The 22421-nt window shown below is 32.0% G+C and overlaps 2 protein-coding genes across 6 annotated transcripts in view; both read right to left on the bottom strand.

Annotated features, from left to right (window-relative positions):
• Nucleotides 1-149: 149 nt before the first annotated feature.
• LOC128889129 (DENN domain-containing protein Crag) lies at nt 150-13904 on the bottom strand. 4 transcript variants are annotated; one of them, XM_054146522.1, is made up of 21 exons: nt 13562-13902; nt 12931-13486; nt 12693-12843; nt 12281-12614; nt 9936-10535; nt 9136-9716; nt 8824-9064; nt 8490-8760; nt 8319-8410; nt 7844-8094; nt 7565-7735; nt 7004-7132; nt 6672-6921; nt 6460-6604; nt 6169-6369; nt 5181-5405; nt 3823-4067; nt 3480-3738; nt 2681-3082; nt 2336-2508; nt 150-2196 (listed from the first exon to the last, which is right to left on the bottom strand). In XM_054146522.1, the coding sequence occupies exons 3-21, from the start codon at nt 12723-12725 to the stop codon at nt 2060-2062; spliced, it is 4740 nt and encodes a 1579-aa protein (XP_054002497.1). In that variant the 5' UTR covers nt 12726-12843; nt 12931-13486; nt 13562-13902; the 3' UTR covers nt 150-2059. The 4 variants fall into 4 exon arrangements, with proteins under 4 accessions (XP_054002497.1, XP_054002496.1, XP_054002499.1 ...); XM_054146521.1 differs by having other exon boundaries at nt 12931-13902; XM_054146524.1 differs by lacking the exon at nt 5181-5405 and having other exon boundaries at nt 12931-13904.
• A 1982-nt stretch (nt 13905-15886) lies between these two features.
• Nucleotides 15887-22421, bottom strand: part of LOC128888805 (palmitoyl-protein thioesterase 1) — an 8199-nt gene continuing 1664 nt past the window's right edge. Inside the window, exons 2-8 of one of the 2 annotated variants that reach the window (XM_054145938.1) lie at nt 17976-18091; nt 17738-17847; nt 17261-17388; nt 16719-16877; nt 16539-16656; nt 16314-16472; nt 15887-16128 (exon numbers count right to left, since the gene is read on the bottom strand). In XM_054145938.1, the coding sequence (XP_054001913.1) occupies nt 16003-16128; nt 16314-16472; nt 16539-16656; nt 16719-16877; nt 17261-17388; nt 17738-17847; nt 17976-18081 (906 nt within the window). In that variant the 5' untranslated portion in view covers nt 18082-18091 and the 3' untranslated portion in view covers nt 15887-16002. Of the gene's footprint in view, nt 16129-16209; nt 16473-16538; nt 16657-16718; nt 16878-17260; nt 17389-17737; nt 17848-17975; nt 18092-22421 lie in introns of both variants that reach the window. The other variant, XR_008460339.1, reaches the window with a different exon arrangement.

Raw genomic sequence — 22421 nt, forward strand, 5'->3', positions numbered from 1 at the left:
GACTTCAAATTGTAAACGTATTTTTATCAAAATAAAACATAGCCTATGTTACTCAGAGATAGTGTAGCTTTCTATTACTGAAGAAATTTCTAATTTTCGGATCCTAATATGGGTTATTTTGATGAATAAAGATAAAATACATGTTTATAACGATATTATTATATTTCATTAATAAAGACATGTATGAGTTTAGTCAAAGACAGGTGACTACAACAACTACACAGATAAAAAAAACTCATTTATGTACAATACCAGGACTGACTTTTATTTATGTCTTATTTTTATAATGTAATAATGTAATGAACGAATATACAGTAGTATACTTTTTACAGGGTTCGTAGTGAAAAGTGCATAACATTGTCATGTTAAACTATATACAGGTTGAAGTAGTTAATATGTACAGAGCGGTAATGCTCAAACTATTATTAAAACAAAAAAAATATGTTCATGTATATATAAGTTGCAAAGTACAAATCAATCAAATAATGTTAGTATATTATCTGTTGGTATAAGTGCTGAGATTATGTCCAGGCCATTGATATTATTTTAAATTGAACCACAGTATCTTTTTGCACATAATAAATGCTGACATTGAAACTATTTCATTGATCTATAATATAAGATTATTTATTATAATATAAAGCAACAAATAGTAGCCTTGTTTAATATGTGTGACTTTGCATCTCTTATTTTTTACATGAAAGATTCCTTAGTATTAATAATAGTTTGGGCATTATCCCTCTGTCACATATTTGTTGTACAACCTTGTATATCCATGTTTCATTTCTATAATTTTTAACAACCAATGCATTATATAATTTATTTATGCAAAGAAATTGTTTTACAAATATCAGGTACATACAATGTTCTATTAAATGTTTTTGAAGTGAAATACTTTCAAAGCAATATTTTGCAGAAAACACTTATTTTCACAAACTTATTTGAAATTAAAATTGGATATCATTTAAAATATTCATTACAACATAGCTGTTATTTGTAATTTTATTGTAACAAGTAATGTATACATATTTAAATCAAGTAAAAGTAAATATTCGTTATCATCGGGTATTTAAAACTTAAATTTACAACATTCTAAATTTCTTATATCATCATTCAAATAAAACACTTTCAATATGTCAGAGTTACATCAAACGTTTTATAGAAGTTACGTTTTGCGTTACGGGCAGCATATTTTGCAAAGAAAGAATGGAATATCCATTTTTAATCGCAAACAATAATGTAAAAGTCATTGTATGGTAGTTTAAATAGAGTTTAATTTAAAAATCTTCAACTCGCTATAATGAATATGAAATTAAACTTTTGTGCCACAAATGTAAACAGCACTTTTCATAGTAAACACGTAAGTTAGTAATTGAATAATTGGTCATGAATTATCTGACTGTTCCACCTAAGAAAAAGAAGATGAATATTGTCTTTTGTAATACATATTATATGGACGTTAAATTACGTTATATCTTAACAAACAAAAAAAAAATGGTGGTTACTTAAAATCAGTACGTTTATAATCAAAAGATTGTAAGAAATATGCCAATTATATATGTACATTGAAAATCGTGATTGCGCTAGGTGTGTAGTGCATTCATATTAAAGCAACTGAATTTATAGTTTTACGATCAAGTCAGTTTCTTTGGTACTGAACGATCTTTAGTATCACGTTCATAAATACAACTAATAATATTCACATTGCCATAAGAAATTATATGCGCGAAAATGTGTATTGGCAACCTATTTACTAAATAAAAAAGTATTTATATTAATTGTATATTTTATATATGGAAATTGTATTACTCCACAAGCGAATTTGTGACTTTCAGTGTCTTCACGGGTATTTCGTTAAAAAATCAAAGTCTTAGTGTATTTAAACATACTAATCGCACACGTTTATCTAAAAAAAAGTAACTCCCTATCAATTTTGAAGGATACAAATTTTGTTTCGCATCGAAAATCAGACCTGAACAGATAAATCTGTAATAATTTTCATGATAATCTATTCATTTTCACAATATATTACACCTTTTTAATACCGTTTGTATTATTTTTACACGCTGAGTTGCTTAAAATAATGTCTGCAGAATACTGACATCATCGAAGGCGGAGCATCAATTTTACACAACAGCTTTTCTTCTCCTTCCGTTAATCTTTCTAGTGATAAAGTATATTCTTTGTCGAAAACACCTGAAACATGCCGAGTTTGTTTATATTTAAGATTGATTAATTAATTAACGAATTAGATAGTTTAAGAACAAAATAATACAAAATGCTAAACAGACAAAATATGTTGTATGTTGTATGTTAGTTACTAAATACAATTTACCTTGATCAATATTTCCTCTACCCAAAATGGTAAATGCTAAAAACAAGATATCTCGATATATAGAAAATAGGGGTTGGTCAGGTGCTTGATTTCTGCTTCTTTCTAAGGCCACTCTTTTTATAGGTTCCGCTAAGTCATTTCGACGAACATAAGTAATTACTGTCTGCATTAACCTAAAACAGATGTAGATCATACGTATTTACATGATTAAAAATTCGTATAAAATGAATTATACAAAATAAAAACATTATAGCAGAAAGGCATACTGATAATAAGTATTAAAAAGAATTATGTGAACATGGTTTACATGGAAAATATTGATTATCCATTACTCATACTACTTACGTTTTATCATCTGTAATATTGAGCTTCCATTGAAGGTACATGGGTAATCGATTCATATGAAGTCTCTCGTTATCCCACATAGTTTTAACACCTACCACACCATAACTTATTTGATCTTTTTTCTTATTATTATTCAGCCACAGGTCTGGGAGATGACTCGTTAAATTAATCCTTTCAAAGTACCATATGAGATTCCAGTACACTATTGGATGTTCCTCGATAAATTTATGCTTTGTAAGACATGAATCACCTTCCTGGCTTAAGACGCTTTCTAGTTCTTTTCTTAGAACCAAAGGATTCAAATATGGCACTGTGGTGGGTTCTAATAGCTCTTTCGGTTTATCCAAAAGTTCAACTAGTGCTCCCATTAGAGGATCATTTTTTTTTTCATTTTCTTCGCATCTTTGTAAACAGAAAAATCCACAAAATAATAGGTGCGCCAACGTTATTGCTGTACTCGTTGCAAATATTTATTAATTAGTAATTGTAAATATATATACACCAGGTATTTAATATTTAAATATTAATTGTATAAATTTACAAATTCTAGAAAAAAATATTTAAATAATAAATTATTATGAAATGAAAACTGATAACTAATTTATTTTTCAGTTCTGATCCATTAACTAATAATTAATACTCGTTATATTGAATTTTACGTTCTTGATTCAAATTTTCTGAATATCACTTTTAAAATTATTGTGTAAAGAATTTCTTTATATATTATTATCAAAAAAGCTTAATAGTGTAATTCTCTTATACTGTTACACCAACAAGATAGCTATATTTATTATATTACCTGTAATCTAATATCGTTATAGTAAGTAGAGGTACTGTCGCTTTGTCACAATACTGACAGACTGTGTTTAAATTCGAGTCTTCTGGTTGCCAACCAGCCATTATTTCTTCGTCGTAGAGTATGGAGGCACAATGATGACATCTACTAGCACTAGATAGCACGAGTTCAATAGCAATTCGTTCATCCAATTCTCTTGACCCTTTTGGATATAAACATTCGGCTAAATCATACAGTGTGTAAGGATCCATGTTCCCATCACCTATTCGAACAAAATAATGCATGAAACTAATATTTTATTATATATTTATATTTACGGATTGAATGAGGTTTTAACGCTACCAACCAGACATTCTAAGGGCTTCGTTTCGATCTTGTAAAGATCCATCTGTCATCGAATCCAAAGATTCGTGCGATGCTCCGTGTGTTATTTTATATTCACGTTCTTTCAGTTTCACTGGTGTACTGGTCGCAGAAATAGCTTCTTTAATTTCATCAAACTTCTTTACTACCGTCGTTGCAGCCGATTTTAAACTGTTTAAGCCACCGAGTATTATTTCATTAGATTTTTTCCCCGTCAGACTAGTAGTCCTGAAACAGATATTTTCATTACAAGTAATACAAAAATAGTGAACGATAAAATTGTAACAATTTCTCAGATGAAACTTAAATTTAATTATAACACCATGTTAGAAACGTATACACCCTTTACCAACCAAATAGATGACCTTAACATTTCTAAGACTATAATATTCACAAAATTTTTATTAATCGTGATTTTCTCGCTATAAAAGAATAACAAATATATTTGAGAAGTGATCGCTGTAGCGGCTATTGGCACGTACAATAAAACCGAGTCAGTCACATCTACAAAGCTACCGGGTGACGAAGGGCGTGAACAAGATAGAGCGAGAGAGCAGTAGTAAAACACTTCAGACCATTTAAAAAAAAAGGAAAGTTGACCTTCCAATGATTTTGAAACTTCACCTAAATAAAAAACTGATACTGCATCCTTCTTTTCCGTTCAAAATCCTTAGCCATGTGTTTTACACTTTTTTTACATTGTCTATACTTTTTGAGACATTCGGCTGGCCTCCTCCCTAAACGCCCAAATCTACTCAGACAGTATTTCCATGTAGATAATACGTACATTAACTGTATGCAATATAGCTCCTACCCCCTCGCCAAAACAAATACATCAAACCCTCTCAGACAGTATACGTGTATATGTTATAGTGAATGTGATAAATGCGGGTATTATGCACAATCCCTGCATTTATCACATTCACCGTAACATGTACATTAACAGCATTAAATATTGGCCCCCCCCCCCCCCCACCAAAAACTAACTTAAGCTGGAATTAAAAATTTGAAATTTTGCACCACCTCCGAAAAGGTTGCAATGTATTTAATAATGTAATCAAAATCATCAAGAGCTGGTGAGTAATAATCCAGTTTAAATAGAAATTATTTCATACTTTTAAACAATTATATCTAGAGCTGTAGAGTATTCTTTACTTTATGACTCTACATTTTTAATTGTGTTAAACATTGTCAGTAGAATATCAAGTGTATTAGTATATGCACTAAACTCATAAACGTATACATACAACGAAAGTGGAACTGAAGCAGTGAACGTGGTTAAAAAGTTTGTCCATTCATATTTGTTAGTGTAAATTCCAGTTAATAAAACTTTTGCCTTACCCAAAACTCAGCTTCAAACTAGAGCCTAGACTTGACAGACTCGAGGTAACGCTATCCTTTTGAGACCAAAGACTGCTTATTTCTAGCCTTTCTCTCTCTTTATCTTGTTCGCCTTGCTGTGCCACAGAATAGGGCATCGTTTCGCTTCTTTGCAAATGGCCGCCTATTGCTACATCACTTTCATCTACGGTTTGGTGAAATGTTGCACTACGAGGCAAGATATTGCTGGAAGAAGTTATAGGATGAATGTAAAGAAACTTGTGGCAATGCTATGTTATGAATTATGTTATAAGTACTTTTACATTGCTGTACATACAATGAACATTACTGTATGTTTTGTATTTATTCTTTGTTAGTTCTATAAGTCGCGTTGTTAGAATACAAGTTATTTTAAGTTAAGTTAGCTTTAAGGCCTGCGTGTACGAGTGTCTGTCCTCTACCAAATAATTATTAATCAACTTCTTTTGTTTGTTCGTCGGTTCATAGTGACTCGTAACTTCGTTCTCCATTTCGTTCACTATTGCTTCATATGATAAGCGAGTGACCAACCGTGTGGCTGGGCTGAAAGGTCGGTTACCGTTCTCTAATGCATGTTATTAAAAGACACACATCGGCTGCAAAGGTGTGCGTACAGTTTTGAGACGTATACTTTTTAAACTTTGTAAAAGGTTTTTCAGCTGAAAGTATACGCCTCGAAATCATACGCATGTTATACATCCCTCAGAATAACCATAACACACCTGCGAGGTGCGCTGCAGTGAGCATAGTTTGATGCAATGTATAATTATATAAAATTATATGTATAATATGATGGAGTGTATATTTGTAAATTACTTGTCTAATCTTATAAGTCAGTCCGTAGACAAAAAATATACATCAATTATTGATGCAGTAAAAATATAACACAATTATCATTTAAAAAGTATTAAATAACACTTCAATTTTAAAATTAGTTTTACAGCTATCATATACTAATAAAAATATGTACCTTCGAAATAAAAGCGGTCCTCCCGGCCGTTCTTCGACGTTATTAAAAACTGTCAAAGTACATGTCGAGCAGTTCGAATCATTCTCTTCTGAAGGTGAAACAATCGGCGTTTCATCATTAATTAAAGCACCTAGCGGATCGTTTTCTGTAACTGGCGTGCGTATGGGGCTTTTTAAGGGTGATTCTGAGTTACGAGCCAACCTAAAAACAACAAATCAACAAAACAATATAAAATCTGTTTTACCAATGTGTAGAAAGAATTTTTTAAAGAATTGATAATTGCAAAATTACCTCTGAGTCATTGGTAAATTATTTAGTTCCTCTGTTTGCATAACATTTAATGCCGTATCTTTAACGATACTATTTTGTCGAGGAAGTTTTTTTATCTCTAGAGGCCCATATTCTGGTAAATCCGACGTGGAGCTTCCTTTAGTAGCTGCAAATAATATGAAGTAAAATAATAAACCCACTCTAAAAATGAAAACGGATGAATTAGTACTTACAATCGCTATGTGCGGCTTCTGTGTCTTGCGAATGAGAGCTATCAAGGCTAGATCTAGAAAATGCATGTTCCATATTCGCAAGTTTACCATCAACGGTTAATAAATCTGCGTTTGAACTTAATCTTCTTCTAGCACTTCTTTTACCAGCTTTTTTGAACAACGCTGCTCCAACTATAGCGTTTCTCAATTTATTCCACATAAGTTGACTGGAATTGGTCATGTCGGATGGCCAAGTTGCTTCAAGTACAGCCTATAAATTCCGTGGAAAAGTTATTTCAAATTCACTAACATCTACAGTGAAAAAAGATATAGCGATTAATAAAAGAAATGACCTTGTTGTAAAACCCATAAGTGAGAGCATTTGGCTGAACGCCGCTACGTTTCATGTGGAATAGTAATTTTACAGCTAATACAGGTTGTCCATAAACACCGCAAAGTTGCATCATAGCTCTATAGCAAACCTAAAATCGACAACATGTATGATAAGGTTCGTTAAAAAAGGAACATGTTAAGAAAACTATTTAAATAAACGCACAAACATGGAGTATACTCTATCTAAAGTAATCACCCAACGATTTTCATTATTTCTTATGAGACATAACGAAATATTGTGGTCGATAGACTTTCATTCGATCATAAAAAATATAAATATCTATAAGTAACAGTCGATACCAAAGTAAATATTTTAATCTAAACTTGGTATTTATTATTCGAATAAATCATTGAAACGTTAAAACACACCGTACTCCATTTAAGAAGATGTGACCTTAAAAAATAATTTTCTTTCTGAAACATTTGATTATATCGTCGTATTTAACAGCAATTTGTTGGGTGAGAATCTTAGGTATGTATCACGCCCAGCATATATATATATAAAAAAAAAAAACATTTACTTCTTCGATAGGATCAAGATGTAATTTTGGCATTTTAACTAGTAAATCATAGGCCTGGTGTAAAATCGCAGCTGGTTGATTAGACACTTGCAACATAGCTGGCAAATGCAAAAACCAAAGACTGTAGCAAGTTCCAAGTAGACATCTACCCCACCTATCTGGCATTGCTGCCTAAAAATATGAATTACTTATAAGGATGAAGTTACAATCAATTATATAGAATTTTCAATCGCTGTTACATAAAATATATAAATTTTAGTTAGAATGTATATATCGTACTTGTTTGCGTGCCATCCTTTGTGCTACTTTAATTTCATGCTTAGTTCGGCGTGCCATAGGGCTTCCTGGTATTATTCCAAAGGCACATAAGTTTGTGTTCTTTATATTCAAATGTTTTTGAGGTCTTATTAAATCAGGATTTAATTTAAATGTGCGATATACAATTGGTGCCTGATTCAGTCCAGCTTCAGGTGGAGGTATAAATACTGTTCGTTCGCTGTGCTGAGATTCGTCCAACTCCAAAAGTGGTACTAAATGATAAAATCGATAAGCGTTAATCAGAATTTACGAGCAAAATTAAATGTTTATATGATATAATAATAATAATAAATTTTGTATGGTCACGAATATACACAAGAAGAGATCATAGGGAACATGACTTCATCATAATTCTAAACTAATCTCGATGGAATTTGTTCACAAGTGAAAAAGACTAAGACTACTCTAATAAAGATATTAAAAAATGCAACCTCACCATTTTCTTCTTCTATGCGTTCGGTGCATTCATCAAAGAAAGCTAAACCCGCCATGTCCATGTCAGATACGAAACTTCTTTCTTCTATAAATCTAACAAATACAAACTACAATAATACACTAGATTCCCTACTTATTATACAACAAAGAATAGAAGTTAAGAAAAACATACCTTATGAACATTTGCGTCTTAACTAGCATACTATAGAACTTTGCGTGAGCCTTATCCCGACTTCTAAGGAACGCTTGTATATTAAACAAACTAGTTGGATCGGTCGAACCAACCGTTGGAGCTTTTGTAATTGGTAGTAAGAAAGCACGGTATCCTTTTAGTATAGTAGCAGTGAATCTTAAAAAAGCATCTTGTATTTCTAGTTCCAAAGCTTGCTCTTTTCGCTTTTGCTGAAATTCTTTATCGACGCTAAACTCTTCATCATCCATATCTGAAAATAAGATATGTAGACATAAGAAAAAGATAGCGAAATAAATTGGAAAACGCTACACACCTTTCATAGACGAATAACTTTTTCCTAACGAAATCAACTTTGAATAGAGATGTTCCAGCCCATTTTTAAGCTGTCTAGCTGCTTTTTTGGGCAACAGCTTCACATTTAAATATCTTTTATCGTCGCAAATAGCTATGTTGTTTGTATCCAAATTTACACAATTAACATCTCCAGGCGGATCGTACAAATCAAAAAATCTGGAATCCACCCCAATTAAAAACGGCAACGGCGCATGCAAAACCTAAAATTTAAAATACATTTTGTATTATATTAAATCTTTTCGTTAATTGTTAAAATAATCAGATACGTTACCTCGGCTAAGCCTAAGGGACACAAAGGTATATATGGACACTGCCATTTAAATGGAAACAAAATCATAGCTATAGCTTCACTCACTGATGTAAGAACATCAGGACGTAGTGAATGTACAAGTATTTTCTGTTCAGTTAAGATTAACAACAGTATAAGTAAACAATTGTCAGGCCCTAAATTGATGAGTAACTGCCGAAAACTGGCGCCAGACCTAGGTAGTGCTAAATCTTCTGGTTGAGTTAAAATCAATCTGTCCTTACTACTTAACTGTACAAGAATTCTTGGTCTCTGCGGACTCGGAAATGGTATATCGTACAAAAAATATGCTATATATTTTTCAATAGGAACGTTTTGGGGCTTGCTATTGACCATACTATGTAAATAGACTAAAAATTTTTCAAACGTATCAAAAAATGGCCAGTGAGATAGAATGCATATGGATTTACTAATATTTAAAGATTGTGTGGCAGGATCTGTGTATTGCAGTTTTTCCAACTGCAGAAAAGTAAGCTTTTTAAGTATTCCACGCTTTTTAAATTTTCTCATATTCGAAAGCTGATTGTCAACTTCTGCATTTTCCACTGAAACAAACAATAATAATTTCTCTTATGATTCCACTGTGCTAAATAATGAAAAGGGAAAAAATATTATTTAAAATTATGTGATAGCAGCTGCCCAGCTATTGCTATGTTTGATAACTATTGTTGATATAAGGGAAGTGTTATTATTGCCTAGTTAAACTTGTTGAGAAAAAAAAAAAAAGAAGAAAGATCGGGAAAAAACTTTACGTGTTTCCATACCAGAAATCTTTATTTTTTCCATTTCTTCGACTGGTTGTTGATTTTCTTTCAAATTTGGAATATCCATTTCTACTTCGAACTCTTCATAAAACGTTATTGCGGAACCATATATTTTTTGAGCTGCATCAGCAACTGTTAAAACAAACGTTGAAAACACTGGTTTAGGTTTACATGCCACTTTAGGCCAGCACTCTACCGTTGCTCCCATTGGTAAGCAGAACATTGCAACAGAATTTGGAAAAACAAAACTGCTATAATCTGCCATTGGATATTTATATAGTACAGCAGGTTTAAATGATATTAAGTTTGCACGATTCATGGATTTCTTGTAGCATAAATATACATCGCTGCCCAACATGCCTTTGTTTAAATTTTTATTAATAACACAAAACGCATGTGGAGGAGTTTCTCCTTTATTTGTTAAGATGACACATATATCTGTCACAACTAAAGAATTGCATGGCATTTTACGAGTTGCACGTCTGTATGTCACAAATATTTTTGATGTTGAATTATTCACATTTGCTACGTGTCCTTTAGGCGTCTCCAATACCATTTCTGCATCTTGCATTATACGTTCTTTGCCATCATATATTACACCTGAAATTCACGCTTTCTTGTTAAACATGTTCTCTAAATGAAATTGGTTAAATTTTATAAAATAACAAATTATTTTATGCATACCAGCGATGCAAAATATAGTTTAATAAAAAAAAGATTTCTAGTTAGACAGATAGTCACCGTAGTACAATTAATTAATTGTAATTAATATCCTACACATATATTCTTGCAACATGTTGGCAACTACAATTTTATTTGTCGAATCTTCAGATCATATCATTTATTTGTTATTTTTATTTGATTTTAATATAATTTTAAACTCCTGTGAAGTTAGAGTTTACATGGTTTGTAAAACCATCGAAACTGCTGAATTCATTGTTAATCTGTATTTATAAGTTCATTTTTTTTGATTTTATATTACACAATTTTCATTATTGTCATGAAAAAACTTTGACCTGCAGAGGGCCATGAATGGCAATTACCACAAAAACAGACATGAAGAATAAACTTTAGGTCTTACCATAACAAGTTTTATGCATATATAACTAAAATAGTTTACGTTACCTATTACACTTCCTATGATTTCTGAATTACAAAATAAATGACAGTTTCTACATAAATGAAATGGTTACTACTATTTTGAAAGTGGACACTAAAACTACTACTTGACATTTACATGTGCCATTAAAGTTGAAACTAGACTGAAGTTTTATTAAAGATTCATTTTTTTAAATCTATTTTATGTTGCACATCTAGACATTAATAATATATATCAATTAAAAGCATTAGTAAGTTGTTTTGTTGTATAGTTATTTTAATGATATTATTGTAGCTACTATACAGTTGTAAAAATAACTTTTACTGACTTCTGATGAAAGGAAAAACTTCAAAAATCAGATATAAATGTAAACAATAAACAATTTTTTTCTTATACGAATAAAAATCCAAAAAATTGTGAATGATATGCCAACTACAATATTTTATGAAAAGCTATATAAAACAGAAAGAATTTTCTACTGTAATATACAAAGTATTCAAAAAACCATTCAGCATTTACATGGTAGATAGTACACACCATACTAAGCAACAAAGCCTCAGTATACATATATAAATTGAAAACTTGGCTGTTTTTAAAATATAAATATTTTTGAATGTTAGTATCATGATCGACTAACTAGCTTCTACATGTTGCATGCAATGTTTACCTCGCTGTTTATAAACTGCATTCTGAATGTCTTCATTTAATTCCCATATATACTTCAAAATAGAAGATTTCACCAGCAATCAGTTGATAATCATTGACCAGTGATTATGAATCTATTTGATGATTACATAGTTATAAAGTACCATATTAAAAATGGCAGCACATTACTCTAATTAAGAAATTGCAGATATGCACTTTATGTATGATTTTTTTACACTCAGTATGATGTGTGTTATCTACCGTATAAGTATGCAATGATTTTTATCAAACACTCTCTATATTTAAGATACTTTTATATGTTATTATGTATGCATTTGTTATAGACTAGAATTAAACAATGAATATTGTAAAATCAACTTTGAAATTTAAATGTATTATATCTTTAAAAGAAGATTGTAGAGATATAGATTGTAGAGTTATACTGGATTCTATGATGTTTTTTCATGAAAAATATGCTTACGTTTACATTTTTTTGCATAATCGTGAGACACTATGAGTATTAACTATTATTATACAATTACAAGAAATCTGTAATAAATATGGTTAAAACTTCATATATGATGTTTTTATATTATCCTACCTATATCAACTAAAGGAGGTTTGTCTCGTCCTCTTCGGTAACATAAATAACATTCGTTTGTTCTTAAACTTCCATGATTTAAATCAGCAGGTAACCCTGTAACAGTATATTCTAACAAAATATACCCTTCTGGACATTGTTCACCTAACGCTGGGAATATAATAGCAAGGTCAGTAATCGGAGGTTTCATATGCATGTCTTTGACATGTGTCCCTTCTTGATACCAGTCTTCCAATTTTTCTTGACTTTCGTTGTCATTATCGAAATCGCTGTCTTGATCAGGTAAGCCAGCAATGACAAAATAATCCGCTACCCTCCTTTCGTCCATGACTACCTAATTGTAAAAATTCACAAACATTTAATATACATGACATAATATGATCTAGGATTTTTATAGATCAAGGAAATTTACCAACTTTAAACAGAAGACTTGTTCACATGGCATTGAAATAATTCTTCCCAAAATTTTCCATAAATTTTAGAGTTATTTTTATTGTTACTTCCTGTTGATAACAATTTCACTTATATGACAATTTTTAAACAAATTATGTTGTAAAAACATCCTATAAATAGATGAAATTCATTATTATCTAAGTATCAGTACTTACATCGATACGTAAAAATAAGAATCACACAAATTGTTAAATTACCTTTCAAAAAGGAAAGTTATTTGAATCATTACAATTTTCTCAGTTGAATTTTCGTTTTAAAATAATCAAGGTTATTATTTGGTAAAGGCATCAAGCTTGACTTTCAAGAAATAGAATAATATATTTGTACACGTATTTACACCGTTCACAGTTGTTTTGTTAAAAAATGTGTTTTCTTGAAATGCACAATGAAACGCATACTGATTTACATTCTTCGTAAGTTTTCTTACAAGTACGGGATGCTATCAAATAAATAGTTATTTTTTTCGTGAAATCTTGATGTTGCAAAACATCGAAACTATACCGATATCGCTCGCACTTATTCACTGATAATATATGTGTTTTAATAATGACATCGAAACGTTTTCCACGATTCGTTTTGAAAGTTAAATATTTCTAGGTTATGTGTCAACCAACTATATTATGTATGTATGTGTATGCGTTTACTCTAATCACGAGTGACGTTATTGAGATGTCATACAAATTTTCGTTTTAAAACGAAACTTTTACGGGCTTTGTGTTTTCATTTCGCGCGATCGCAAACAAAAATGTTTCACTGAAAAGTAAAAGCGCAACGCATGATTACCACGTAACAATCGCACGAGTATAAATTCGTAAAACTATAAAATACCTTCGATTTTTTGTACGGATAAGTAAATTCAATCTATTATTTTTACTTTGGAAAAATATATGTATACAGCCGCTTTTTATATTTATATTAACTATTGCAAAGTACGATTGCACAATATATTACTAAATGTCACAAACATACATGTTAAATCAAAGAAAGATACAGCTAGCTGATAAATATTAATAAATATTCCGAGTCAATCGTATTTGCATAGGTAACGTATGATGCGTCTGTGTACGTTACTTAAGTTTTATAACATCGTTATATTCTTGTTTATATCTTAGCATAATTATAAATTATAATAATGTAATAACTGTATGATATAATTATTAAATATAAGGCTCATATTTCTTTCAAATGAATGCAAATATAATGTAAATAGATATATTTACTTTAGAGATTACTTTATTATATATGAAACATACATTCTTTTTAAAAAGTAGATCACAGAAAATTTGCATTGCAGATATAAAATTTCTATAATAAAAATTATTTCATGTATTATAATATACATCTTTGATCAAATGTGACGAAATGTATAGAGGGCAATAATTTATAATGTTGGATACATTGACGAGAAATATCTATCTCTTTCATAAATTTTTATTTATTTATTTGTAAGGTTATTAAAAGGTTACAAAAATGATTTTCAATATCGTCGTGTCAATAACAATAACAGTCGTAATATTGTTAACATTTAATATAGAGAGTGTATCTTAATATTGTAGAATCCATTTCAGTGGTGAGTTAAGGTTACAAACAATAGAAAAAGCTCGTATTGTGAACATATGCCCTATTTGACCTTTTAGAAGCTGCAATTATTTTTGTTTATTCCAGCAATTTAGGATGACGAGCTAGTGTAACTGATTTTACTAAACGGTTGGCACAATGTTGACTCTGTTTTCCTTGCTAGGGGATTAAAAAATAAATATTATTTTTCAAATAAAAAAAATACGCATATCTTATTTTTTGGTCATTTAAAACATATCCAAAAATCAAAATAATCGGGGGCAGCACCTAAAAAACATTCTTTGTGAGAGCCAAGATGATCGTAAAAAATGGCTACTAATCGGTGAGATAATAATGCGACAAACTTTTTTATTGTTAATATTTTTTTTTAGTAGAATCTTCCTCTTTCGAATGAGCCCTCACTCAGCTTCAAATATTCTCATATAAGGACGAAAAACAAAGTTTTTTTCCGGAACCCTTTTTGCGCCCATTTTTGTCGGTAATGTCATCTCGCTGCATTACCGGTTAAACTAGCGCCACCAACGGAGAGTAGGTGAACTATTAAATAGTTTTTCCAGTTTTTCAGGGACAATAATGAAAAAAAAAAACACGTAATGATTACGCATTTCGTAATCAGGGGAAGTAAATCTATCGTCTAGCAAACGTTTTTTGTGGAAAATTAAAAAAAATGGAATTTTACAAGGAACAGTTTGAAAGAAAATCTGACGAAAAGGTCGTCGCTATGAAATTGAGAAGACTGACGAGTTTACAAAATGGTTTGAGTTTCACGCTCTCCACCACAGCGCTGGTGTGTCGATAATCTATAGATGCATTTCACCATAGTTCATTTGGCATATGTACATATTAGAGATCACGGTTTTGAACAGATATTAAAATACACAAGTACACGGAACACGTGTACCATGTATGAAAGAATTAAGAACACGGGTACACATACATTACATTTTGTGGACACTCAATCGTGTACATGTACACAATCATACTCTTTGATCACTCATGAAATGGAGGAAATGAAATGTATTAATTAGAAACTACACTGGCCGATTGGTAAATAAATAACTCCTCAATAGTCCAATAAGTCCAAGAATTGAAAATGTAACATGTGCGGCTCATAGTCTCCAGCTATCAATTAATAAAGCACTGACAGAAGAGAGTTTTGAACATTTAATTCGTCCCAATTATTATTGGGATGTTGTTCCACTCGATGGAATTCCACGTTTTTCATGCTTGAACGATTGTACCTAAATAGATGTTGTACAACAAACGTTGTCGCTGATAAAACCACTCCCGTTGGAAGTTTATTCGACGTAATACAAAGCGATCTAATACTACAAATCTGTTCAGCATAAGTGAATATACAAAAACAAATTGTTATCTGAATAACGTTTTCCTTCGTTCACCAGTTTGTTGTGCTTGAACGATATATTCTGGTTCACGAATAGGCATATTTCTTACAACTAGACTATCTATAGTATAATTTATCGTAAATATGTTAAATAAAATGCGATCTGGTATTTTACAGAATAGTGTTTCAGACCAGGAACAATCAAGTAAAATTATTTTTACCACGTTATGTATGAATGTAAATAAAATATAATATTGATCGTATAAAAGTACTTGCTACAATTATGATAAAAATATTGTATAACAATAATATATTAAATGGATTATATATATATATATGTTATGTTTTACATTAAGTACACTTTGATTATATTGTCCACAAACCAACTTTCTTCGAATTGCAAATGATTACCAGGTACAGACAAAAAATGCACTTTTCCCGACTCGTGTAGAATTTTCAATCCTAAACGATCCTAGAAAAAAATAGTCTATTAATATTTTTGCTTAAAATAAAAGTACATATAATTACAATTAAACGTGTAGATGATGTTTACGTGGTTTCAACGACTACACCGTGCATTTTGTTATTAAAAAACAACATCCTAAAATCTGTTCTGAAAAACCTTTTATAATGCTACAATATTATTTAGTTTCATACTTCGCGATATAAATCACTTTCTTCGAGATTCTGAATTTTTGTTGCTTGTCCTGGTGTATAAAATCCGAACCATTCTGTTTCTCTTGGCCAAACTATGGTATCATTTTCGAATTTCACTAATACCATGGATTGTAGCTTTTGAAGATTAGTTTTATAAGTCTAGAAAAAAATGCAATATACCTTTATATGTATTTCTTTTCTGCAAATAAGTGATGAATAACATACCTGATTAATATGAAGTTCGTTGTTAATGTCAGATATAAATGTACTTTTTTTTCTATATTCCTCCTCTTGAAATGGATCGTGCCAGTATGTAGCTTGAATAAATTTGTCTTGGACAAACCTATTATAACACAAAGTTGTAATAGTATAGACCAAACAATTATATAAATAATAAATACACACTTTAAGTATGCTCCATATTTTATCATGCGAATCATATAGCTGCAGGCTTTGCGTCCCACAATTCCGCAATTTGGCAATCCAAAAACACCTTGATGTTGACCACCCATAGAAATAAAATTCATAACTGGCGGATCAGGGCATCTTTGAATCACTGCTCTTCTGCAATGCATTCATTTAAAATAAAGTAGTTTTTATTGCAGATTGATTCCATAACAAAAATCAAACAGCAAACAGTGAATTCTTATAGATCCGCTGTTTCGTTGCACGTAGGGCCAGAGATAGCTCAGGATTTTAGGTTGAAAAGATCTTTCAAGGGGATGGGTAGACTGGGACCGTCGAAACCAAAGTATAGTTCAACTTGGGACCCGAAGATGGGAAACGAAAACCAATATTCATAAACTGTCCGGAAATGAATACCGTAGTTTTTGAATTTTAGAGAGTACTTGGAGAGTATGTTGAATACTGAAATAATTAAAAAGCTAGTTTTTCAAAATAAAGATACTATTGAATTATTTTATCAATATTTTAAAAGGAATACGTACAGAAACTGTGCACCTTGCGAGAATCCAATAGCATTATACCCATTTCTAAGACGTTCATCCTTTGATAGTCGCTCACAAACTGCTGATATTTGTTCGTTTACATTTCCAAAATAACTGTGTTCCACATCCTAAAATATTGAATTTTAAGCATTGACATTGACACCTAGCTGACGATTTTGACCTTGCCATATTTTGTGCTAGCGATTAACTGCTTCAAATGTTTCGATCAACTGTCTCTCATGATTTTCAAGAGGAGTGTAAGTAATCAAAAACTAAATACAAAGAAAAGACGATTGTTCGGGTCGGACAAGTTACGTTAACAAAAAGTATCTTAGGTGATTTACTAATTAACTTGTCTCATAAACATTTTTTCATGAAAATGTCGGAAATGCTTGAAAAATCATGCAGATCGTTACAATAAACATCCTGTATAATACAAACAGATTATATTATAATAATGAAAATTTAAAAAATCACCTCAACTTCATTATTTCCTAAACGAATCGAGTAAACGTAAGTACCAGGTAACGTTGTCTGTATCAATTTCTTCAGTGCTCCTAAGCTGAACGAAAAACAGCAACTGTCCCCTGTAAAATTTAATATTACATATAGTACATATAATATACAAAAATAAAATATTAATCATAATGGCGTGTTTCATGAATATGTAAAATTGTACACATATAGTTTAAAAGTACATAAAAGAGATCTTTACCCATTCCATGCCACAGAACAACTGGAGTTGAACATTCAATGCCACTAAATTTGTAAATGCATAAAAGAAACAATAGCAGCAAAGTCTGTTTTCGCAATGCCATCATTGCAGAATATCTAAGAAAAGAAAAAAAGGACAATTAGTTAACATCTTACATATACATAGGAGGATACTTGTACATAACATGAATTATATCAATATTCAAAAGACTGGATAATTTAAATATTGAGAAGTTGGAATCCAAATTACAGCCAGAAGATTTCCAGACTCTGCAAAATAAAAATTGTTACTAAGTTTTATATATTAACAAATATAATTACCAAACAAAAGCTGAATTTGGGATTTCATACAAACAAAAATATAAATTATACAATTGAAAATGGTTTTTAACACTACCAATCGTTGATCTTATGCTATCACTGGCGTTGTCAGGCTTGTTCCGGGCTCGGCTGTGGCGAGGATCTGGTCTGGTTTTAACACTCGCGATACGGGATTCCATTTGATGGATGAGCATTTCTTATGGCAGTTCGTGGCGAATTTTGCATTTGTGTACTTTTAAAATTTAGTTAACACAAGAATTGAAAGAACGTGACCATTTGCAACGCAGAAATTTCGCTGATTGGTTGTTAAAACATCGTTCAATTGATGCATTGTTTTCGCGCAACATCATCTTCAGGGTATTGTATTTTGGTACACAATATACAATATATTTGGGAAAAGAAGGGGTTGCTAACACGTTACTGCACTAAGTACGTGTCAAAGCCTGAAAGAAGTTACGTTGAACACCCCGGTGAGTCGGTCCTCACAGAGCCAAGAGTCAGTCACGTTAAGCACTACGGAAACAGAGTATGTAGCTGCTGCGTTAGCTGCTCCAGGATTTAAATCATGATGTATCAACTTCTACCAGTCTATATATGTCCAATAATCCCGAGTTTCATAAACGGACAAAACATATAGATGTAAAGTTTCACTATATTTGAGAAAAGTCTTGCGTATAAGGTGCTTTGAAATCTTGGGTACCGAAGTCGCAATTGTAGAAGAAAAATATATTAAAGAAAATGTTTTTTACACATTAATATAAAAAAATACTCGAAATTAGCTCATTTTAGGGGATCTGGAGTGGCCTTACGAAATTCAAGTTTCGAAGCCCGAACAAAAGGTTCGGTGAGGTCAGGTCGAGGTACACAAACGCCCGGTATTCACGGGTGTTTACCGTTTTTGCATAGTTCGCAGTGATACCTCTATCGACGCACAGCGATTAACAACAGTATTTCGAGTTTCATACCTCACCGAACCACTTGTTCGAACGCGAATCGTTAAAATTAAAATAAGCTTAATGGAAGTAAGTGAAATAACGTAAGTGATGAGTACGATGATGAGAACGTCACAAATAAGAGTAAGTGAGATACCATGAGTAACAAAGACGGTCGCATATGGCGATCGTCACACTTCCCTTTTTCCGGGGAAAATAAATGTTGTTTTGAACAATCTTGGAAAACAACATTTATTTTTCAAAAAAGATATTTGTGTTTTAAATCTCACTTATCCTTTTACAGAGTTGTGCTTAAATGGGTTCGGTTGTGACTTGGTGACTATAGTCGTTGTGGGTTTTTGTGGGGTTTCTTCTGTGGAGGGTTCTTCTGACTGTTTCTGTGGTGTTCCTCTTCGCCGAATAGAGTAGATGTATAATAAAGCTCCAGAGTGCTCCGATTAAACAAACGTAGACTGCGTGCAGTGTGAACCCATGGACCATTGGTGTCCATAATGAGTTTCATAATTTGCATTAGTATAAATATGAATCCGGTCCATATCTTAGAGATAGTGCTTTCCACAATCTTTTATAGGGAATTTTCATCCAGGAGTTCCAAGATGCAAATGGTATTTGCGATGATCTGTTGTCCTGTGGCACAACAGATAAGATCGGGTTGCATTCCCTTCAAGTTCCTTATTTAACCAAAATCCTTGATTTCGGTGTGAGGTATTTGCTCTTGTTTTGTTTTGGTGACAAGAAGTTCATTGTAACATTCCTCGGTTCTGATTTTTACATCCACAGGGATGCATTTGACCAGGTAAATGACTTCTCAGGCTGTTATTGCAATATGCCTTGGAAATTTGCTGATGGTGTAGGCAGACTTATCTGGAACTAACGTGGCTAATGCTAAAGCGTTTTTAAAGATTTGTTTTTCAAGTTAGCACTTGAACATCCTGGTACAGTTGTGTAATTTGTTTGCGAATATGTTTTTCCACATATATGAATGTAGAATTTACATATGCGAAAATGTTTAGTTTGTCAACTGCCAGTTTTTTTATGCACGTAGGTGTTACCATACTGGATTACTACGATAAAGAGCTTTAGGATGCTCCGTCCTGATTATAGTATGCCCACAATCGTGTTCTTTGCTTGTTTGTAGGTGAGTGCGAAGGTAGATGATTGGATTTGTTGCTTCGCTCTTATTCTAAGTCCACGCCGCATTGCCCTCATACAAGACATCATACTGTCCAATGACACTGGCTTCCAGAATGTGTATCCTCGAGGTCGATGCATGTTGCAGGTTGTTCCAGATGGTAAGATTACTTCATCTATATCGAGCTTTACAGGTATTGTAGATTGGCGAGTTTGGATTTTAATTATTACCTTAACGACTGCATCATTCCAAGATCCCACGGCATGTTCCATCTGTATTTACAGAACTTGCCAAAGTTGCTGTTCGAATTGATATACAGTAAGGTTTGATCCCATCAAGGAAAACGTCGTTGCCCATGGAAAATGTTGAGTCCCGATGGAGTTGTAGACATTTTGCATAGGAAATGTCCATCATGGATGATTGAGATGTTAGAGTACATCCTACAGTGGTAAATTGTTATTTTCCTTGATCTTGCATTGTATGATTCATACTTGGAAAGCTGGAGCAGCTGGATGAATGCGTGAGTGGTGTTGGTTGTTATTGCTGGAATTACTCATTTCCCGATTTCCAGTGTTGAAATCTTCGTATGATTTAGTTTGCTGCCTCCACAGTCAAACCTCATTCACCCGTATGTTACAATGATTTTGCCCACGAAGAAAATGAATATGACGATATACATGATACGATATTTAACTACAACAGTTAAAACTAAATTTACAAAAAATGAAGGTATTACAATGTTTCCTATTTTCAGTTTTACATTATTATGACTTAATATTTGTATTATTTCATAAGGTCCGGTGTGTCGATCTGCAAATTTATTTAACACTGGCTCCTTCAATATACTGAATCGCCTACTTGGAATTGGCGAGTCTTCATCTTTTTATTGTAATATTTTTTTGAACGGTGCTTCGCTTGAATTAAATTTTCTGGAGCCTGGTTTTGGATGTCTTTTAACGTGTCAAATAAATTTACTTACTTAACAAAAGTATTACTACTTTTGTAGTTTCTTGGACATTCAAATTTCTTATAAATGCATAAAGATCCGCAATCTAGTAATAAGTATCGGTAATAACCATAGGTTGGCGACTTTTAATCCGGGTTAGCTCTTTTTGTTTACATGTTCTGCATTTTTGAATGAATTTTTCTACTTATTTTGTACTTCTGTTTTGAGATTTGACCACGTGTAGTTTTTGTGACGCCTTTGTGACCGTTTAATGGAGATTCGTGAGTTTCCGAAATTATCCAAACTCTCTTTTCCGCTGGGAGAACTGATATTTATGCTGTACATATTGTTATAGTTAATGTATAGCTTTAAATAAATTCTTCAATTAAGTGATCACGAATTTCCATGGACTGTCACCAAAGGGGTCTGTTTTACTTATACTAAATGAGCTTATTTGAAGTTCAGTTACTGCGTCAAATAAGGTTTGTGCATCCTTATAGAGTATAGTTCTACGTCTACGATGCTCGTGGATAAGATATTAAATTCGTTAATATATTTTTCTGCTACAACTTAATCTCACAGAGTCGCATTGAAATTGAATCACGCTCGAACGGTTGTGCGAACTGGTTTATTGCATACTATGGACTATATAAGACGGTTGAAATTGTATATAATTGTGAACGGTTCGGCAGTGATAACGTGACTGACTTTTCTTGAAACTAACTTCCTCCATGTGATGCTTTAATTGTGGAGACATATTCCATGGTGAATGTAAAAGGAAAGAACATTGCATAAACTGCGAGGAAGACCATGGATCATTGAGCAGGACACGCATCTATTCTGAAAACAGCACGCGATTAGAGTCATTGAATCAAAAGCTATTAGAACAACGATGGGTTATATTCCACCCATCTCTTTGTTCAATTTCTCACTTCATCATTAATATTTAAATTTGTCATTTATATCAGCAAAATGTTTTCAATGTAGACTTGTTATGCAGTGTTTAACAAATTGCAGCCACTGTTGTAAAATGTTGATCAATCTTGAATACAAGGAGAAAGTTGTAGACAGAGAAGCATCTCCTTTTGCATTTCA

Source organism: Hylaeus anthracinus, unplaced genomic scaffold (genome assembly GCF_026225885.1).
Source record: "Hylaeus anthracinus isolate JK02 unplaced genomic scaffold, UHH_iyHylAnth1.0_haploid 11994, whole genome shotgun sequence".
NCBI classification, from domain to species: domain Eukaryota; kingdom Metazoa; phylum Arthropoda; class Insecta; order Hymenoptera; family Colletidae; genus Hylaeus; species Hylaeus anthracinus.